The 17,787-nt window shown below is 48.5% G+C and overlaps 1 protein-coding gene across 5 annotated transcripts in view; it reads left to right on the top strand.

The window, feature by feature from the left end:
- The window catches only part of ARHGEF10L (Rho guanine nucleotide exchange factor 10 like), a 111,767-nt gene that overhangs the window by 68,820 nt on the left and 25,160 nt on the right, over positions 1–17,787 (top strand). For 3 of the 5 annotated variants that reach the window (XM_044282518.1, XM_044282516.1, XM_044282517.1), the window contains exons 8-14: positions 13,070–13,178; positions 14,623–14,735; positions 14,810–14,887; positions 15,305–15,484; positions 15,868–15,984; positions 16,100–16,192; positions 16,275–16,448. In XM_044282518.1, coding sequence (XP_044138453.1) covers positions 13,070–13,178; positions 14,623–14,735; positions 14,810–14,887; positions 15,305–15,484; positions 15,868–15,984; positions 16,100–16,192; positions 16,275–16,448 — 864 coding nt within the window. Of the gene's footprint in view, positions 1–10,386; positions 10,504–13,069; positions 13,179–14,229; positions 14,546–14,622; positions 14,736–14,809; positions 14,888–15,304; positions 15,485–15,867; positions 15,985–16,099; positions 16,193–16,274; positions 16,449–17,787 lie in introns of those variants that run through there. The other 2 variants (XM_044282520.1, XM_044282519.1) reach the window with 2 other exon arrangements.

Raw genomic sequence — 17,787 nt, 5'->3', positions numbered from 1 at the left:
CTTCACGTCACCCACCACTGTAAGAGTCAATTTTCATAAATTTAGGCCCAGAACCCAGGCAGAGGAGAAAGGTCCCGTAACAGACAATCTGGCTTCATGTCAGCAGAGAATCAGTCTTCATATCATAGCAGAGAATCAGGCTTCACGTCACCCACCACTGTAAGAGTCAATTTTCATAAATTTAGGCCCAGAACCCAGGCAGAGGAGAAAGGTCCCGTAACAGACAATCTGGCTTCATGTCAGCAGAGAATCAGTCTTCATATCATAGCAGAGAATCAGGCTTCACGTCACCCACCACTGTAAGAGTCAATTTTCATAAATTTAGGCCCAGAACCCAGGTAGAGGAGAAAGGTCCCGTAACAGACAATCTGGCTTCATGACAGCAGAGAATCAGTCTGCATGTCATAGCAGAGAATCAGGCTTCACGTCAGCCACCACTGCAACAGTCCATTGTCATAAATTTAGGCCCAGCACCCAGGCAGAGGAGAGAGGTCCCGTAACAGACAATCTGGCTTCATGTCAGCAGAGAATTAGTCTGCATGTCATAGCAGAGAATCAGGCTTCATGTCAGCCACCACTGCAACAGTCCATTGGCATATATTTAGGCCTAGCACACAGGCAGAGGAGAGGTTCATTCAACTTTGGGTAGCATCGCAATATAATGGTAAAATGAAAATAAAAATAGGATTGAATGAGGAAGTGCCCTGGAGTCCAATAATATATGGTTATGGGGAGGTAGTTAATGTCTAATCTGGACAAGGGACGGACAGGTCCTGTGGGATCCATGCCTGGTTCATTTTTATGAACGTCAGCTTGTCCACATTGGCTGTAGACAGGCGGCTGCGTTTGTCTGTAATGACGCCCCCTGCCGTGCTGAATACACGTTCAGACAAAACGCTGGCTGCCGGGCAGGCCAGCACCTCCAAGGCATAAAAGGCTAGCTCTGGCCACGTGGACAATTTAGAGACCCAGAAGTTGAATGGGGCCGAACCATCAGTCAGTACGTGGAGGGGTGTGCACACGTACTGTTCCACCATGTTAGTAAAATGTTGCCTCCTGCTAACACGTTGCGTATCAGGTGGTGGTGCAGTTAGCTGTGGCGTGTTGACAAAAGTTTTCCACATCTCTGCCATGCTAACCCTGCCCTCAGAGGAGCTGGCCGTGACACAGCTGCCTTGGCGACCTCTTGCTCCTCCTCTGCCTTGGCCTTGGGCTTCCACTTGTTCCCCTGTGACATTTGGGAATGCTCTCAGTAGCGCGTCTACCAACGTGCGCTTGTACTCGCGCATCTTCCTATCACGCTCCAGTGCAGGAAGTAAGGTGGGCACATTGTCTTTGTAGCGTGGATCCAGCAGGGTGGCAACCCAGTAGTCCGCACAGGTTAAAATGTGGGCAACTCTGCTGTCGTTGCGCAGGCACTGCAGCATGTAGTCGCTCATGTGTGCCAGGCTGCCCAGGGGTAAGGACAAGCTGTCCTCTGTGGGAGGCGTATCGTCATCGTCCTGCCTTTCCCCCCAGCCACGCACCAGTGATGGACCCGAGCTGCGTTGGGTGCCACCCCGCTGTGACCATGCTTCATCCTCATCCTCCTCCACCTCCTCCTCATCCTCGTCCTCCTCGTCCTCCAGTAGTGGGCCCTGGCTGGCCACATTTGTACCTGGCCTCTGCTGTTGCAAAAAACCTCCCTCTGAGTCACTTCGAAGAGACTGGCCTGAAAGTGCTAAAAATGACCCCTCTTCCTCATCCTCCTCCTCCTCCTCCTGGGCCACCTCCTGTTCCATCATCGCCCTAAGTGTTTTCTCAAGGAGACATAGAAGTGGTATTGTAACGCTGATAACGGTGTCATCGCCACTGGCCATGTTGGTGGAGTACTCGAAACAGCGCAACAGGGCACACAGGTCTCGCATGGAGGCCCAGTCATTGGTGGTGAAGTGGTGCTGTTCTGTAGTGCGACTGACCCGTGCGTGCTGCAGCTGAAACTCCACTATGGCCTGCTGCTGCTCGCACAGTCTGTCCAGCATGTGCAAGGTGGAGTTCCACCTGGTGGGCACGTCGCATATGAGGCGGTGAGCGGGAAGGCCGAAGTTACGCTGTAGCGCAGACAGGCGAGCAGCAGCAGGATGTGAACGCCGGAAGCGCGAACAGACGGCCCGCACTTTATGCAGCAGCTCTGACATGTCGGGGTAGTTGTGAATGAACTTCTGCACCACCAAATTCAGCACATGCGCCAAGCAAGGGATGTGCGTCAAATTGGCTAGTCCCAGAGCTGCAACGAGATTTCGCCCATTATCACACACCACCAGGCCGGGCTTGAGGCTCACCGGCAGCAACCACTCGTCGGTCTGTTGTTCTATACCCCGCCACAACTCCTGTGCGGTGTGGGGCCTGTCCCCCAAACATATGAGTTTCAGAATGGCCTGCTGACGTTTACCCCGGGCTGTGCTGAAGTTGGTGGTGAAGGTGTGTGGCTGACTGGATGAGCAGGTGGAAGAAGAGGAGGAGGAAGCCGAGAAGGAGGAGGTGGCAACAGGAGGCAAAGAATGTTGCCCTGCGATCCTTGGCGGCGGAAGGACGTGCGCCAAACAGCTCTCCGCCTGGGGCCCAGCTGCCACTACATTTACCCAGTGTGCAGTTAGGGAGATATAGCGTCCCTGGCCGTGCTTACTGGTCCACGTATCTGTGGTTAGGTGGACCTTGCTACAGATGGCGTTGCGCAGTGCACACTTGATTTTATCGGATACTTGGTTGTGCAGGGAAGGCACGGCTCTCTTGGAGAAGTAGTGCCGGCTGGGAACAACATACTGTGGGACAGCAAGCGACATGAGCTGTTTGAAGCTGTCTGTGTCCACCAGCCTAAATGACAGCATTTCATAGGCCAGTAGTTTAGAAATGCTGGCATTCAGGGCCAGGGATCGAGGGTGGCTAGGTGGGAATTTACGCTTTCTATCAAATGTTTGTGAGATGGAGAGCTGAACGCTGGCGTGTGACATGGTTGAGACGCTTGGTGACGGAGGTGGTGGTGGTGGTGTTGGTGGTACATCCCCTGTTTGCTGGGCGGCAGGTGCCAACGTTCCTCCAGAGGCGGAGGAAGAGGCCGAGGCGGCAGCAGCAGAATAGGCCGAGGCGGCAGCAGCAGAAGAGGTAGCAGGGGGAGCCTGAGTGACTTCCTTGGTTTTAAGGTGTTTACTCCACTGCAGTTCATGCTTTGCATGCAGGTGCCTGGTCATGCAGGTTGTGCTCAGGTTCAGAACGTTAATGCCTCGCTTCAGGCTCTGATGGCACAGCGTGCAAACCACTCGGGTCTTGTCGTCAGCACATTGTTTGAAGAAGTGCCATGCCAGGGAACTCCTTGAAGCTGCCTTTGGGGTGCTCGGTCCCAGATGGCGGCGGTCAGTAGCAGGCGGAGTCTCTTGGCGGCGGGTGTTCTGCTTTTGCCCACTGCTCCCTCTTTTGCTACGCTGTTGGCTCGGTCTCACCACTGCCTCTTCCTCCGAACTGTGAAAGTCAGTGGCACGACCTTCATTCCATGTGGGGTCTAGGACCTCATCGTCCCCTGCATCGTCTTCCACCCAGTCTTGATCCCTGACCTCCTGTTCAGTCTGCACACTGCAGAAAGACGCAGCAGTTGGCACCTGTGTTTCGTCATCATCAGAGACATGCTGAGGTGGTATTCCCATGTCCTCATCATCAGGAAACATAAGTGGTTGTGCGTCAGTGCATTCTATGTCTTTCACCGCTGGGGAAGGGCTAGGTGGATGCCCTTGGGAAACCCTGCCAGCGGAGTCTTCAAACAGCATAAGAGACTGCTGCATAACTTGAGGCTGAGACAGTTTCCCTGGTATGCATGGGGGTGATGTGACAGACTGATGGGGTTGGTTTTCAGGCGCCATCTGTGCGCTTTCTGCAGAAGACTGGGTGGGAGATAATGTGAACGTGCTGGATCCACTGTCGGCCACCCAATTGACTAATGCCTGTACCTGCTCAGGCCTTACCATCCTTAGAACGGCATTGGGCCCCACCATATATCGCTGTAAATTCTGGCGGCTACTGGGACCTGAAGTAGTTGGTACACTAGGACGTGTGGATGTGGCAGAACGGCCACGTCCTCTCCCAGCACCAGAGGGTCCACTAACACCACCACGACCATGTCCACGTCCGCGTCCCTTACTAGATGTTTTTCTCATTGTTATGGTTCACCACAACAACAAATATATTATTTGGCCCAATGTATTGTATTCAAATTCAGCGGGATATAAATTTGAGGCCTAGTATTTAGGCGCTGGGTGACCGGTATGGATTTAGTGACAGAATTAGACTTGGAAATGCACAGAAGCGTGTGTGTGTGAAGTTATTCTGAATGACCCAATGTGCACCTTGAATATTATATACCCTTTTAGGGATAGATTTCAAATAGCTCTGATATAGCAGAAACCACTAAATTATGAAATTGCTAAATTGGGAATTGTACTTCAACCCAGAACAAAAAATGTGCTTTGACGGACACTAAATATCTTGCCCAGCAACAACAGTACAACGGTGGGTAACGAGAGATTTAGAGGGAATTAAATTTGAGGCCTAGTATTTAGGCGCTGGGTGACAGGTATGGGTTTAGTGACAGAATTAGACTTGGAAATACACAGTAGCGGGTGTGTGTGAAGTTATTCTGAATGACCCTATGTGCACCTTCAATATTATATACCCTTTTTGGGATAGATTTCAAATAGCTCTGATATAGCAGGAACCACTAAATTATGAAATTGCTAAATTGGGAATTGTACTTCAACCCAGAACAAAAAATGTGCTTTGACGGGCACTAAATAACTTTCCCAGCTACAACAGGACAACGGTAACGAGAGATTTAGAGGGATTTAAATTTGAGGCCTAGTATTTAGGCGCTGGGTGACAGGTATGGGTTTAGTGACAGAATTAGACTTGGAAATACACAGTAGCGGGTGTGTGTGAAGTTATTCTGAATGACCCTATGTGCACCTTCAATATTATATACCCTTTTTGGGATAGATTTCAAATAGCTCTGATATAGCAGAAACCACTAAATTATGAAATTGCTAAATTGGGAATTGTACTTCAACCCAGAACAAAAAATGTGCTTTGACGGACACTAAATATCTTGCCCAGCAACAACAGTACACCGGTGGGTAACGAGAGATTTAGAGGGAATTAAATTTGAGGCCTAGTATTTAGGCGCTGGGTCACCGGTATGGATTTAGTGACAGAATTAGACTTGGAAATACACAGTAGCGGGTGTGTGTGAAGTTATTCTGAATGACCCTATGTGCACCTTCAATATTATATACCCTTTTTGGGATAGATTTCAAATAGCTCTGATATAGCAGGAACCACTAAATTATGAAATTGCTAAATTGGGAATTGTACTTCAACCCAGAACAAAAAATGTGCTTTGACGGGCACTAAATAACTTTCCCAGCTACAACAGGACAACGGTAACGAGAGATTTAGAGGGATTTAAATTTGAGGCCTAGTATTTAGGCGCTGGGTGACAGGTATGGGTTTAGTGACAGAATTAGACTTGGAAATACACAGTAGCGGGTGTGTGTGAAGTTATTCTGAATGACCCTATGTGCACCTTCAATATTATATACCCTTTTTGGGATAGATTTCAAATAGCTCTGATATAGCAGAAACCACTAAATTATGAAATTGCTAAATTGGGAATTGTACTTCAACCCAGAACAAAAAATGTGCTTTGACGGACACTAAATATCTTGCCCAGCAACAACAGTACAGCGGTGGGTAACGAGAGATTTAGAGGGAATTAAATTTGAGGCCTAGTATTTAGGCGCTGGGTCACCGGTATGGATTTAGTGACAGAATTAGACTTGGAAATACACAGTAGCGGGTGTGTGTGAAGTTACTCTGAATGACCCTATGTGCACCTTCAATATTATATACCCTTTTTGGGATAGATTTCAAAGAGCTCTGATATAGCAGGAACCACTAAATTATGAAATTGCTAAATTGGGAATTGTATTTCAACCCAGAACAAGAAATGTGCTTGAACGGACACTAAATAACTCGCCCAGCTACAGCACTAGGGACAGATTTAGCTGGATATAAATTTGAGGCCTAGTATTTAGGCGCTGGGTGACCGGTATGGATTTAGTGACAGAATTAGACTGGGATATGGCCAAAAAATGAACAGACTATTGCTGGTTAAATGCACTTGGTGTCACAGCTTCACCCTGATGTAGGCTTTAGCCAAAAAACAACCACACCATTGAGGGTTAAATGCACTTGGTCGCAGCTTGTGCTGGCGCACCACAAGACACAAAATGGCCGCCGATCACCCCAGAAAAATGAGACTGACAAACGGTCTGTGCAGCCTAAAAACAGTGAGCAATTGAGGATCAGCAGCTCAATGATCCACAGCTGCAGATCGATCAGTTAATCAAGTCCTTTGGAGGAGTTAATCTGCCTAATCTCGCCCTACTGTCGCAGCCGCAACCTCTCCCTACGCTAATCAGAGCAGAGTGACGGGCGGCGCTATGTGACTCCAGCTTAAATAGAGGCTGGGTCACATGGTGCTCTGGCCAATCACAGCCATGCCAATAGTAGGCATGGCTGTGATGGCCTCTTGGGGCAAGTAGTATGACGCTTGTTGATTGGCTGCTTTGCAGCCTTTCAAAAAGCGCCAAGAAAGCGTCACAAAAGCGCGAAGAAAGCGACGAACACCGAACCCGAACCCGGACTTTTACGAAAATGTCCGGGTTCGGGTCCGTGTCACGGACACCCCAAAATTCGGTACGAACCCGAACTATACAGTTCGAGTTCGCTCATCCCTATTCAGGAGCTGACTGGGACTGATTTGCAGTTGCTGAAACCTCACCTTTGGGCTCCATTCACACATCCGCAATTTCGTTCTGCAATTTTCGGAACAGAATTGCGGACCCATTCATTTCTATGCGCACTTCTGGGTCCGCATTTCCGTTCCCGAAAAAAAAAAAGAACATGTCCTATTCTTGTCTGCAATTGCGGACAAGAATAGGCATATTCTATTAGTGCCGCCAATGTGCGGTCCGCAAAATGCAGATCGCACATTGCCGGTGTCTGTGTTTTGCGGATACGCAAAACACACTACGGACTTGTGAATGGACCCTTATATTAGGCTATTGCCTAGTAAGCAATCCCCTAATAAATCGCTGTTCATCTGTCCGTAGAGAAGTTGTAAGCGCAGGCAGCACATCACTAAGACCCCTATTCTTCTCTCCATTCAGAGACTGCAGGTGCCGTGTACTACATGGTCTACTGTGGTTCAACCCCTCTTGTAGGGATTTTGTAGATACCCTAATTTAAAGGGGTCTGTGCTCGGGACAAAGCCAAGGACAATCCTCTGCAGTCGGGCACGTTAGCAGTTGATGCGCTGTGTAATGTCGTCACCTCCTTCTTTGACTGTAATCGTACGGTCAACCTCATGAGGATGACAGTAACCAGACCCAGTGCTTCCCCCATGTTCAGGACGGCAGCTATCCTATATACGGTAATGCAGGCGGCCTCCATACATCACTGGGCAGACGCCCCATATAATGCACTATTCTCATCCTCTCCTCTTTCGAGACCTCTGCTTGCTGTGACCTGAGTCACGGAAAATATTTCCACTGACATCCAGCGGTTGAAAAACCCAGTATTTCTGATCCTTCCCACAGCTGAGGGTTTGCTCCAATGGTATTCATTCTAGACAATCCTAGACTCCAGACTGATACATTTTATCTTTCCTGCACTGAAACATCGTAACAAGAGATAGATTTGTGCTGCGGATGTCTGCACATAATCCTTTCCTTGGAGTAAGTACCTCCTACTATTCGCTGCATGAAGCTGTATCTTAGAGGTTGTCTCAGGAGGGATGCACATAGAGCTTGGGCATGTGGAGGTGTCATTTATATTTAATGCAGAGCTGTTACCCTCAGCATGCTCACTCATTGTCCTTTAATTGCCCTTTGCATCCTTGCCTTGCATAGGATATGTTAAGGCTGCAGTTCCGGTAACCACCAGCAGGTGGTGGAGTGACATTGCCTTGCATAGGAAATTAAATGGCTGCAGTTCAGGGAACCACCAGCAGGGGTCAGGTTTCACCTATTGCTCTGACCATGACAGACCAGGTACTGGATGACATATTCCTGGGTGTCAGGCAGGTGTGGACATACTATATGTGCACAGGGGCCCAGGAGGTAGGGGGGCCAACGTCGCCTTAAAAGCTGCTATCTGATGCCTGTCTATAATGGACTGAAATTCATTTTCAGAGATCTGTGCATGGCTAGAGAGCCATTGAGGGGCTCTACAGTGAGCGGTTTGAGAGCAAGGGGCCCCTTTGCTGGTCTTGCACAGGGGCCCTCTCCTGTCTGCTGTGTCCGCCCTTGGTGTTAGGTTGGAGTCTGATTGTTAATTTGAATCCAGATTCCTCCATTTGGCTCAGGTGATGGCCGCAGATTTGCAGGAACCTTTTACTGAGTTATCACCTTATTACAGCTATGACCCATGGACATTCCTTGGCTCTGTGAGTGAGTACAGAACGTGGGCGCCCCCTAGTGGCAGATAGTGATACTTCTCTGCCTGACATTATCAGGTGGTGCTATATGACAGACCTGCTTTTCACTGCTGTACATGCGCTTTACTCCCTGGGGATAGCACATGCACACTTGTACCTGCAGATGGCGCTCATGCACATAATCCCAGACACTGCCAGGTAATGAACCAGACACCTTTGGAAATGAAAGGGAAGCACAGCAAGCGGCAAATAAATTATCGTAATTGCACGCGAACCCTCTGAATGCTGCAATTCCATACTACTGTTTATTGCCGGCACCAGTGCATAATAATGGTGTGCGGTACTCCATTCCTACAACTCGACTGCGCCAAAAAACTGGCAGCCAGTAAAACGGTGGATCTGAAGGCACGCGTCGGAAGAGACTTCAGCCATCCCGGGACCATGGGACTGAGGCCGAAATTCTGGACTGTGCCCATGGATCTGGGATAGTTTGAGAGGCTTGGTTCGTTAGACCTATGGTTGGGTCGGGGCACTTAGCTATAATATGGGCACCCATAATACTCTCGTGTGAAAGCAGCTGTAAGACTCCCATTAAGACAACTTATTGATAGTGGTTAAGTTCCTGACCACTGGGGCCCCCGCCGATCTTGAGAACGGGGGCCCGCGAGTACATGCTCTCAGCCATCTCTGACAGCCCGATAAGCTGAATAGAGCAAATGCGTGACCGACTCTAAATGGGGAGAACGGGCCCCCATTCTGGTGATCAGCAGGGGGCCCCAGTGGTCAGACCCCCGATGGTCAAACACTTATTCCTATGGTTTTCATGGGACTGTGATGGCTAACCTCTGGCAACCCAGCTATGGTAAAACTACAACTCCCAAGATGTACACTGGCTTAGCTGTTCTCAGAACTCTATAGAAATGAATGGCGCATGCTGGGAGTTGTAGTTTCACCACACCTGGAGTGCTGGAGGTTAGCCATCACTGTCACAGGACAACCCCTTTAAGGCTACTTTCACACTTGCGTTCGGGGCTCCGCTTGTGAGCTCCGTTTGAAGTCTCTCACAAGCGGCCCCGAACGCATCCGTCCAGCCCTAATGCAGTCTGAGTGGACGCGGATCAGCTCAGAATGCATCAGTCTGGCAGCGTTCAGCCTCCGCTCAGCAGGCGGACACCTGAACACTGCTTGCAGCGTTCGGGTGTCCGCCTGGCCGTGCGGATCCGTCCAGACTTACAATGTAAGTCAATGGGGACGGATCCGTTTGAAGATGACACAATATGGCTCAATCTTCAAACTGATCCGTCCCCCATTGACTTTCAATGTAAAGTCTGGACGGATCCGTTCAGGCTACTTTCACACTTTTCACACAATTTTTGTTAACAATATAATGCAGACGGATCCGCTCTGAACGCAAGTGTGAAAGTAGCCTAAGACATGAGATATTGGGGTTCCTTGAGGACTGGTTTGGTTGCTTCAGACCCTGTCGTTATGTAACACCACCTGCAGGCTGATCCTGGGTACTACAGGCCAGAACTTTTAGGACAAGACTCCATCCCAACAATTGTGAGCGACTGATTTTGGCCCCTGGTTCCCATCTCCCCAGGGCCCCTTCTCCTACTGCCCCTGAACTACGGGGAGGCATATATTAGGGTGTCCTTGTTTTCTGTCTAACTTTATATGTTCTGTGTTCTTTACATGTTACATGTTGCCGGTAAGTTGGGTGTGTACATGCCGTTACTGTGTAGCACTGGGGTTAACTCTTTACTAACTGCGGGGTGTTGCTGCTGCTCTGTGCTCACCGCTCGGCTTACGCTGCACTCTCTCTCTCTCCCTGTCTTCCTGCTTGTCTTGCTTTCCGTCTGCAGCTTTCACCAGATCTTAATAGACTAAAGGAGAGGTATAGCCAGACTAAGAGAGACCTCCTGGCTCTTAGGGTCAGGAAAAGAGACGTCCGAGAACTGAAACACAGATACGACAGCAAGGTACAATCTCCATCCTCCATCCTGCTAAAAGAGGCTTCATATGTTTCATCCAACCCATCCCTCCGCCAGCGGAACCCCAAAAATACAGGTCAACCTGCTGGTATAACCTGGGTATCTCCTGTATATAACTATATATGTACAGCTGGTATAAGTTATACAGCTTCTTGTATATAGTGATATGGAGCATGCTGGTATAACCTGGGCATCTCCTGTATATAATTATATATGTACAGCTGGTATAAGTTATACATCTTCTTGTATATAGTGATATGGACCATGCTGGTATAACCTGGGCATCTCCTGTATATAATTATATATGTACAGCTGGTATAAGTTATACATCTTCTTGTATATAGTGATATGGACCATGCTGGTATAACCTGGGCATCTCCTGTATATAATTATATATGTACAGCTGGTATAAGTTATACATCTTCTGGTATATAGTGATATGGACCATGCTGGTATAACCTGGGCATCTCCTGTATATAATTATATATGTACAGCTGGTATAAGTTATACATCGTCTTGTATATAGTGATATGGACCATGCTGGTATAACCTGGGCATCTCCTGTATATAATCATATATGTACAGCTGGTATAAGTTATACATCTTCTTGTATATAGTGATATGGACCATGCTGGTATAACCTGGGCATCTCCTGTATATAATCATATATGTACAGCTGGTATAAGTTATACATCTTCTTGTATATAGTGATATGGAGCATGCTGGTATAACCTGGGCATCTCCTGTATATAATTATATATGTACAGCTGGTATAAGTTATACATCTTGTATACAGTGATATGGAGCATGCTGGTATAACCTGGGCATCTCCTGTATATAATTATATATGTACAGCTGGTATAAGTTATACATCTTCTGTATATAGTGATATGGACCATGCTGGTATAACCTGGGTATCTCCTGTATATAATTATATATGTACAGCTGGTATAAGTTATACATCTTCTTGTATATAGTGATATGGAGCATGCTGGTATAACCTGGGTATCTCCTGTATATAATTACATATGTACAGCTGGTATAAGTTATACATCTTCTTGTATATAGTGATATGGAGCATGCTGGTATAACCTGGGTATCTCCTGTATATAATTATATATGTACAGCTGGTATAAGTTATACATCTTGTATACAGTGATATGGAGCATGCTGGTATAACCTGGGCATCTCCTGTATATAATTATATATGTACAGCTGGTATAAGTTATACATCTTCTTGTATATAGTGATATGGAGCATGCTGGTATAACCTGGGCATCTCCTGTATATAATTATATATGTACAGCTGGTATAACCTGGGTATCTCCTGTATATAATTACATATGTACAGCTGGTATAAGTTATACATCTTCTTGTATATAGTGATATGGACCATGCTGGTATAACCTGGGTATCTCCTGTATATAATTATATATGTACAGCTGGTATAAGTTATACATCTTGTATACAGTGATATGGACCATGCTGGTATAACCTGGGCATCTCCTGTATATAATTATATATGTACAGCTGGTATAAGTTATACATCTTGTATATAGTGATATGGAGCATGCTGGTATAACCTGGGCATCTCCTGTATATAATTATATATGTACAGCTGGTATAAGTTATACATCTTGTATATAGAGATATGGAGCATGCTGGTATAACCTGGGCATCTCCTGTATATAGTGATACGGACCATGCTGGTATAACCTGGGTATCTTATGGTCCCGTCCACTCTTCGGTCTACAGTGCAATGTATTGCTGGGACTTGCTTACTACGCCCTGTCCTGTCTGTATGATCTGAAATGCCCCCAGAAACAGTGACCATAAAACTATGTCGTTGTTATAAATTTTCGGTGACCATCGATATGACCGCCATGACAGCTCCCATGGGGGTTGTTATCCAGCTTTCCATCAGTCTGCAGTGATACAGGGTGAGGGATATGTCCCTGTATATCTAGGATTTCTCAGTCAAGAGTGTAGGAAATCTGGGTGAGGATTCTTGTGGGAGCTGTTGTGGCGGCCATATTGGTTGTCACCCAGCTTTCCCAAAAAACGGATATAACAAAGAAATGTCCAAAAAGAATACAGCTCCACTTTCAGCAGAGGACGGAGGATTAACGTTTAGGTGGAAAATGTGTTTTTAATGCCTGCTACTAACAACCCTGTGGGGGAGGGAGCTCGGATATTGGGGTGCATGGTGGCGTGCCTTCTGCATCCGGTGTATTGTGCAGTGTTGGCTCAGCGCTGGGCGGCCGCGGCTCCGCTCGCAGCTCTTTATTATCTCTGACAAGTGAAACCTAATTTAATGATTTAATGATCCATCACTGATAGGCTGTAACGTTAATAGCGGACCTGGGAGAGACGCGTCCCCCCTCACAGCATATGCGCTGCCCCCCCCCCAGAGTCGCATATATTAATGTACCGTGTCATGTTCCTGTGATCATACGTGTGTATTGTGTCCTGTTATCGTACATCACCCCCGACTCGTCCTGTCACAGTGATATATCACTGCCAGCATGCAGATGGAGTATTTTCTGTCCTGCAGATGACGCAGTTGATGAGAGCAGCTCGTAGCGGCACTAAGGACGGACTGGAGAAGACGCGGATCGCCGTCATGCGCAAAGTCACCTTCCTACAGCGCAAAGAGACAACTGGTACGACGAGGTCTTAAACTCAGCTCTACTTGTATTGCAGTTTCACAGCTTGAATCTCTATATAAAGCTGAGCAACTGCACATAACCTATGCTTTATGTCAGGCATCCTCAAACTGCGGCCCTCCAGCTGTTGCAAAACTACAACTCCCAGCATGCCCAAACAGCCTACAGGTATCCGCCTACAGCAGGGCATTGTGGGAGTTGTAGTTTTACAACAGCTGGAGGGCCACAGTTTGAGGATGCCTGCTTTATGTCATGTGTTATACTCTAGTCACATCCAGAGCTGCATTCCCAATGCTGCTGTTAGACATCGCACACTCCAGTTGCATCCAGAGCTGCATTCCCAATGCTGCTGTCGCATCCAGAGCTGCATTCCCAATGCTGCTGTCGCATCCAGAGCTGCATTCCCAATGCTGCTGTCGCATCCAGAGCTGCATTCCCAATGCTGCTGTCGCATCCAGAGCTGCATTCCCAATGCTGCTGTCGCATCCAGAGCTGCATTCCCAATGCTGCTGTCGCATCCAGAACTGCATTCCCAATGCTGCTGTCGCATCCAGAGCTGCATTCCCAATGCTGCTGTCGCATCCAGAGCTGCATTCCCAATGCTGCTGTTAAATATCGTACACTCCAGTTGTATTCGGAGGTGCATTCACAATGCTGCTGTCACATCCAGAGCTGCATTTGCAATACTCCTGTTACATTTCCTATTGTCCAATCACACCCAAAGCTTCACTCACAGTGCTGCTGTTAAATATCGTACACTCCAGTTGCATTCAGAGCTGCATTCACAATGCTGCTGTCACGTGCTCTACTGTAGTTACATCCAGAGCTGCATTCGCAATACCATTGGTATAAGCTTGTATATGATTGTGTTGAAGCTGCTTTTACAAAACGAATGTTGCAAAATTCTGGAGAGGAAGTTCTCTGTATCACTGTAAAATCCGTAGAATCCTACGTCTTCTAGAATGCAGAGCCCGATGGAGCTTGCGGAGTGCAGCTCTGGATGTGCCTGGAGTGTAAAAGATGGGTAAAGTATTATAGGATATCTGTAATAAGTCCAGGGAAGCAGGGTGGGGCCCCTTGAGATGGCGGCACATTGTATTATGAACAGGGAAGTGATACATGAGTCATGGTGGAAACCTCCAGTGTCAGCACCCGGGACGCCACCTCCTGCTCTTCCTCCCCTGGTCCTCAATCAGTGCAGCCCTCACGCCCGGCCATGTACGCCGAGTCCCACACCAGTAGCATGGCCCTGAGGCTCGGCCTTGGCCGGGGGATAGTCAGACCCAGCAGGTGGTTCCGGAAGTCGCTTCCTAAAAAGCACCTGTCGGAGAGAAGCCCCAGTACAGACGAGAGCATCTCCTCGGGTAACCGTCCCCCTCGCCCAACTCCTCCGCTCCCCTCGACCTCCTCCTGCTCCTTCATGCCATCTTTCTTCTTGCAGGAGACTCCGAGGAGGAGGAGATGGGGTTCCTGGAGGTGAGCGGTCTGGAGCTGGACATGACCGCCCCGCCATCAGAGCTGGGGCCGATGCCAGAGGGGCTCAGTGCCCAGCAGGTAAGAGCCATATCGTGGTGGTCGTGCCGGGCTCTGTGCTAGACGCAGGTGACGCAGCATTGTGCATCTTCCAGGTCCTGCGGCGTCACATCCTGTCCTCCATCATGCAGAGCGAGCGGAGTTACGTGGAGTCCTTGCAGCGCGTTTTACAGGTGAGTCCTGGCGCCACATGTTCACTCAGGAACATGTTCATCCTGGACTTTCTGGTGCTGTGAATAGAATGCCATATCCGCAGTGAAGACTGACACTCTTGAGAAGTAGAAGAGAAAGACCTTAGAGGACGGAAGGCTAGACGTCTGTCCTGATCAGGGGCTGTGGGAAGCTGGGTGGTGACCCCTCTGGGGACTGTAGTCAGCAGTAGTCACCCGTGAAGGAGACCAGGACGACTTGGAGCATTATATGACTGGATACGGGGAGGGGGATGAGTCGGTGTGGAGCATTATATGACATGTGGCGTAATAACAGAAGTGAAAATGTCTGCAGTCAGCAGTTACAGGAGGAGTGATCCAGAGTGTGGGCCAGGGTGTCCTGCTCCATGGACTACTCTCATCATCCTAATCATCTTCCAGGATTACCGCAACCCCCTGCTGGAGATGGAGCCCAAACTGCTGAGCGCCCGGAAGTGTCAGCTGGTCTTCTCCCGGGTGAAGGAGATCCTGCACTGCCATTCCGTCTTCCAGATCGCTCTGTCCTCCCGCGTCGCAGAATGGGACTCCTCAGAGAAGATCGGGGACCTGTTCGTGGCCTCCGTGAGTGGCAAGAAGGGGGGGGGGGCTCCACGAGAGCGTGCCACATGAGCTTAGATACAGCACCTCCTCGGATAGTATCACACATGATAGGATTAGATACAGCAGCTCAGCAGACAGTATCACACATAAGCTTAGATTCAGCAGCTTAGCAGACAGTATCACACGTGATAGGTTTAGATACATCAATGCAGCGGACAGTGATAGGCTTAGATACAGCAGTTCAGTTTTCACAATCGGCAGATTTTCCGGACTGTTGAATTGATTAGTCACTGGATCTTCTCTTAGAACGGTTCCTGGTTCGTCTCTTCTCTTGCCGTCTCTCAGTCGCTCTCCTGTCTGTTCTCTGCTCCTCGTCTTGTTTCTCACCTTCCTTCTTCTCCCAGTTCTCCAAGTCCATGGTGCTCGATGTCTACAGCGACTACGTCAACAACTTCACCAACGCCATGACTCTAATCAAGAAGGCCTGTCTCACCAAGCCGGCCTTCCTGGAGTTCCTGAAGGTGAGAGCTGCCCTCATTTCTGTAATCTCATGGTCTGGGAGTTGTAGTTTCCCAATGCCCGGAGAAGCCTAAGTTTCCAGTACTGTAGACTGACCCCCATGTCTGTCTCTTATAGAAGAAGCAGGCGGCCAGTCCGGACAGGGTGACCCTCTACGGGCTGATGGTGAAACCCATCCAGCGCTTTCCTCAGTTCATTCTACTTTTGCAGGTAAGCTGGTCGTCCCCATTTCCCCCGGCTCCCTTACCCCCCCTCCCCTCCCCGATCTGTCACTGATGGCCATGTGCTGCAGGACATGTTAAAGAACACACCACGGGGTCACCCGGACCGCCTGTCCCTTCAGCTGGCGCTCACAGAACTGGAAACCCTGGCTGAGAAGCTCAACGAGCAGAAACGACTTGCAGACCAAGTGGCCGAGATCCAGCAGCTGTGCAAGAGTATAAATGACCGCAGCACGCTGTACAAGGTGAGACGCGGGGGGTGCAAGCCAAAAATGGGGGGGGGGGGGGGGGGTCCTTCCTGTTCGTATCATTACCTCCATCCTGGGACCGTAGGCCCTGGTGAACCTGATTCCCCTGAGGAGATGAGGAGAACACCATCACTCCCACTTGCACTTGATTGACAGGATCAGGTGGCGGGGGTAGTGTCCGGGTAAGCAGAGGAGTTAAGTTGCACCGAATGACTAGGGCTGTCCCTCAGTGCACTTAAGCCAGGCATGTCCAAAGTGCGGCCCTCCAGCTGTTGCAAAACTACAACTCCCAGCATGCCTGGATAGCTTACAGCTATTAGGGCATGCTGGGAGTTATAGTTTTGCAACAGCTGGAGGGCGGCAGTTTGGACATGCCTGACTTAAGCCCTAAGTTGCATATCTTTAAAAACACTTTAAAACCACAGGCATTGTGGCTGGTTTGGTGGGGTTGATCCTGCGGACAGGTGAACTTTTAATCTCAATTTAACTTTTTTTAATTAGTTTTTCACAGTATAAACAGTAACAAACAGTTTTGTTGTGTCATACGGTAATGAAACGCACTAGCGTCGTCAAGTAGGTGGGGGTTGTCCTCTACGGTACTAGTAAGCTAGTACGAAATCGTATCTAGGCTAGAATATTAGGTGCATGTCATTAGATAGCATTGTACAATAAATAAACGGGAAAAAGTTCAACATAAAGAATTAAAAACGGGTAGGAATACAACCGTAGTCAAAATACAAAGGAAAAAAAAAATAAGAAAAGGTTTAGGGATTAGTTTGGGGAACTTCTGTTCTGCTCTATCTAGGTGAATCTGAGCATCCGATTTGAGGGTAAGCTGCGGTTCGAGTGCCAGACCCTACAGACGAAAACCTACGCCATCTTTCCCATTGCCTCACATATATATGATGGCAGTGATTTCTGTGCGCTACTAACTTTTCGAACATGCAGATGGTGTGTACCCTGTTGGGAATTTCAGCCATTGAGGGGATAGTTGTACTTTTCCGGTATTTGGTAATGGATTATAATTTTGTAGCAAGGAACAGGTGGGCTATGGGGGTTCTGTAAGGTTCTGGTATATCTTTTATTCCCCCCCCCCCCCCATAAAGAAGAGTGCCCCCAAAACTGATTTCTCAATGTGTAGCCCGAGAGAGAACACTCCAGACCACAGTGGGTTTACTTTCAGGCATGACCACAAAGTATGCAGCAGTGTTCCTCTTCCTCCGCAGTTGTGCCAACATAGCCAGGCTGTGTTTGGGTACATATGGCTAAGCCTATCTGGTGCGTAGTTTTGATTGCAGCCTTGTAATATGTAGCGCACATGAATGTGGAAACGGTC

The sequence above is a fragment of the Bufo gargarizans genome, chromosome 2 (assembly GCF_014858855.1).
Source record: "Bufo gargarizans isolate SCDJY-AF-19 chromosome 2, ASM1485885v1, whole genome shotgun sequence".
Classification (NCBI taxonomy): Eukaryota; Metazoa; Chordata; class Amphibia; order Anura; family Bufonidae; genus Bufo; species Bufo gargarizans.
This window is presented reverse-complemented; position numbering and strand designations above follow the sequence as displayed.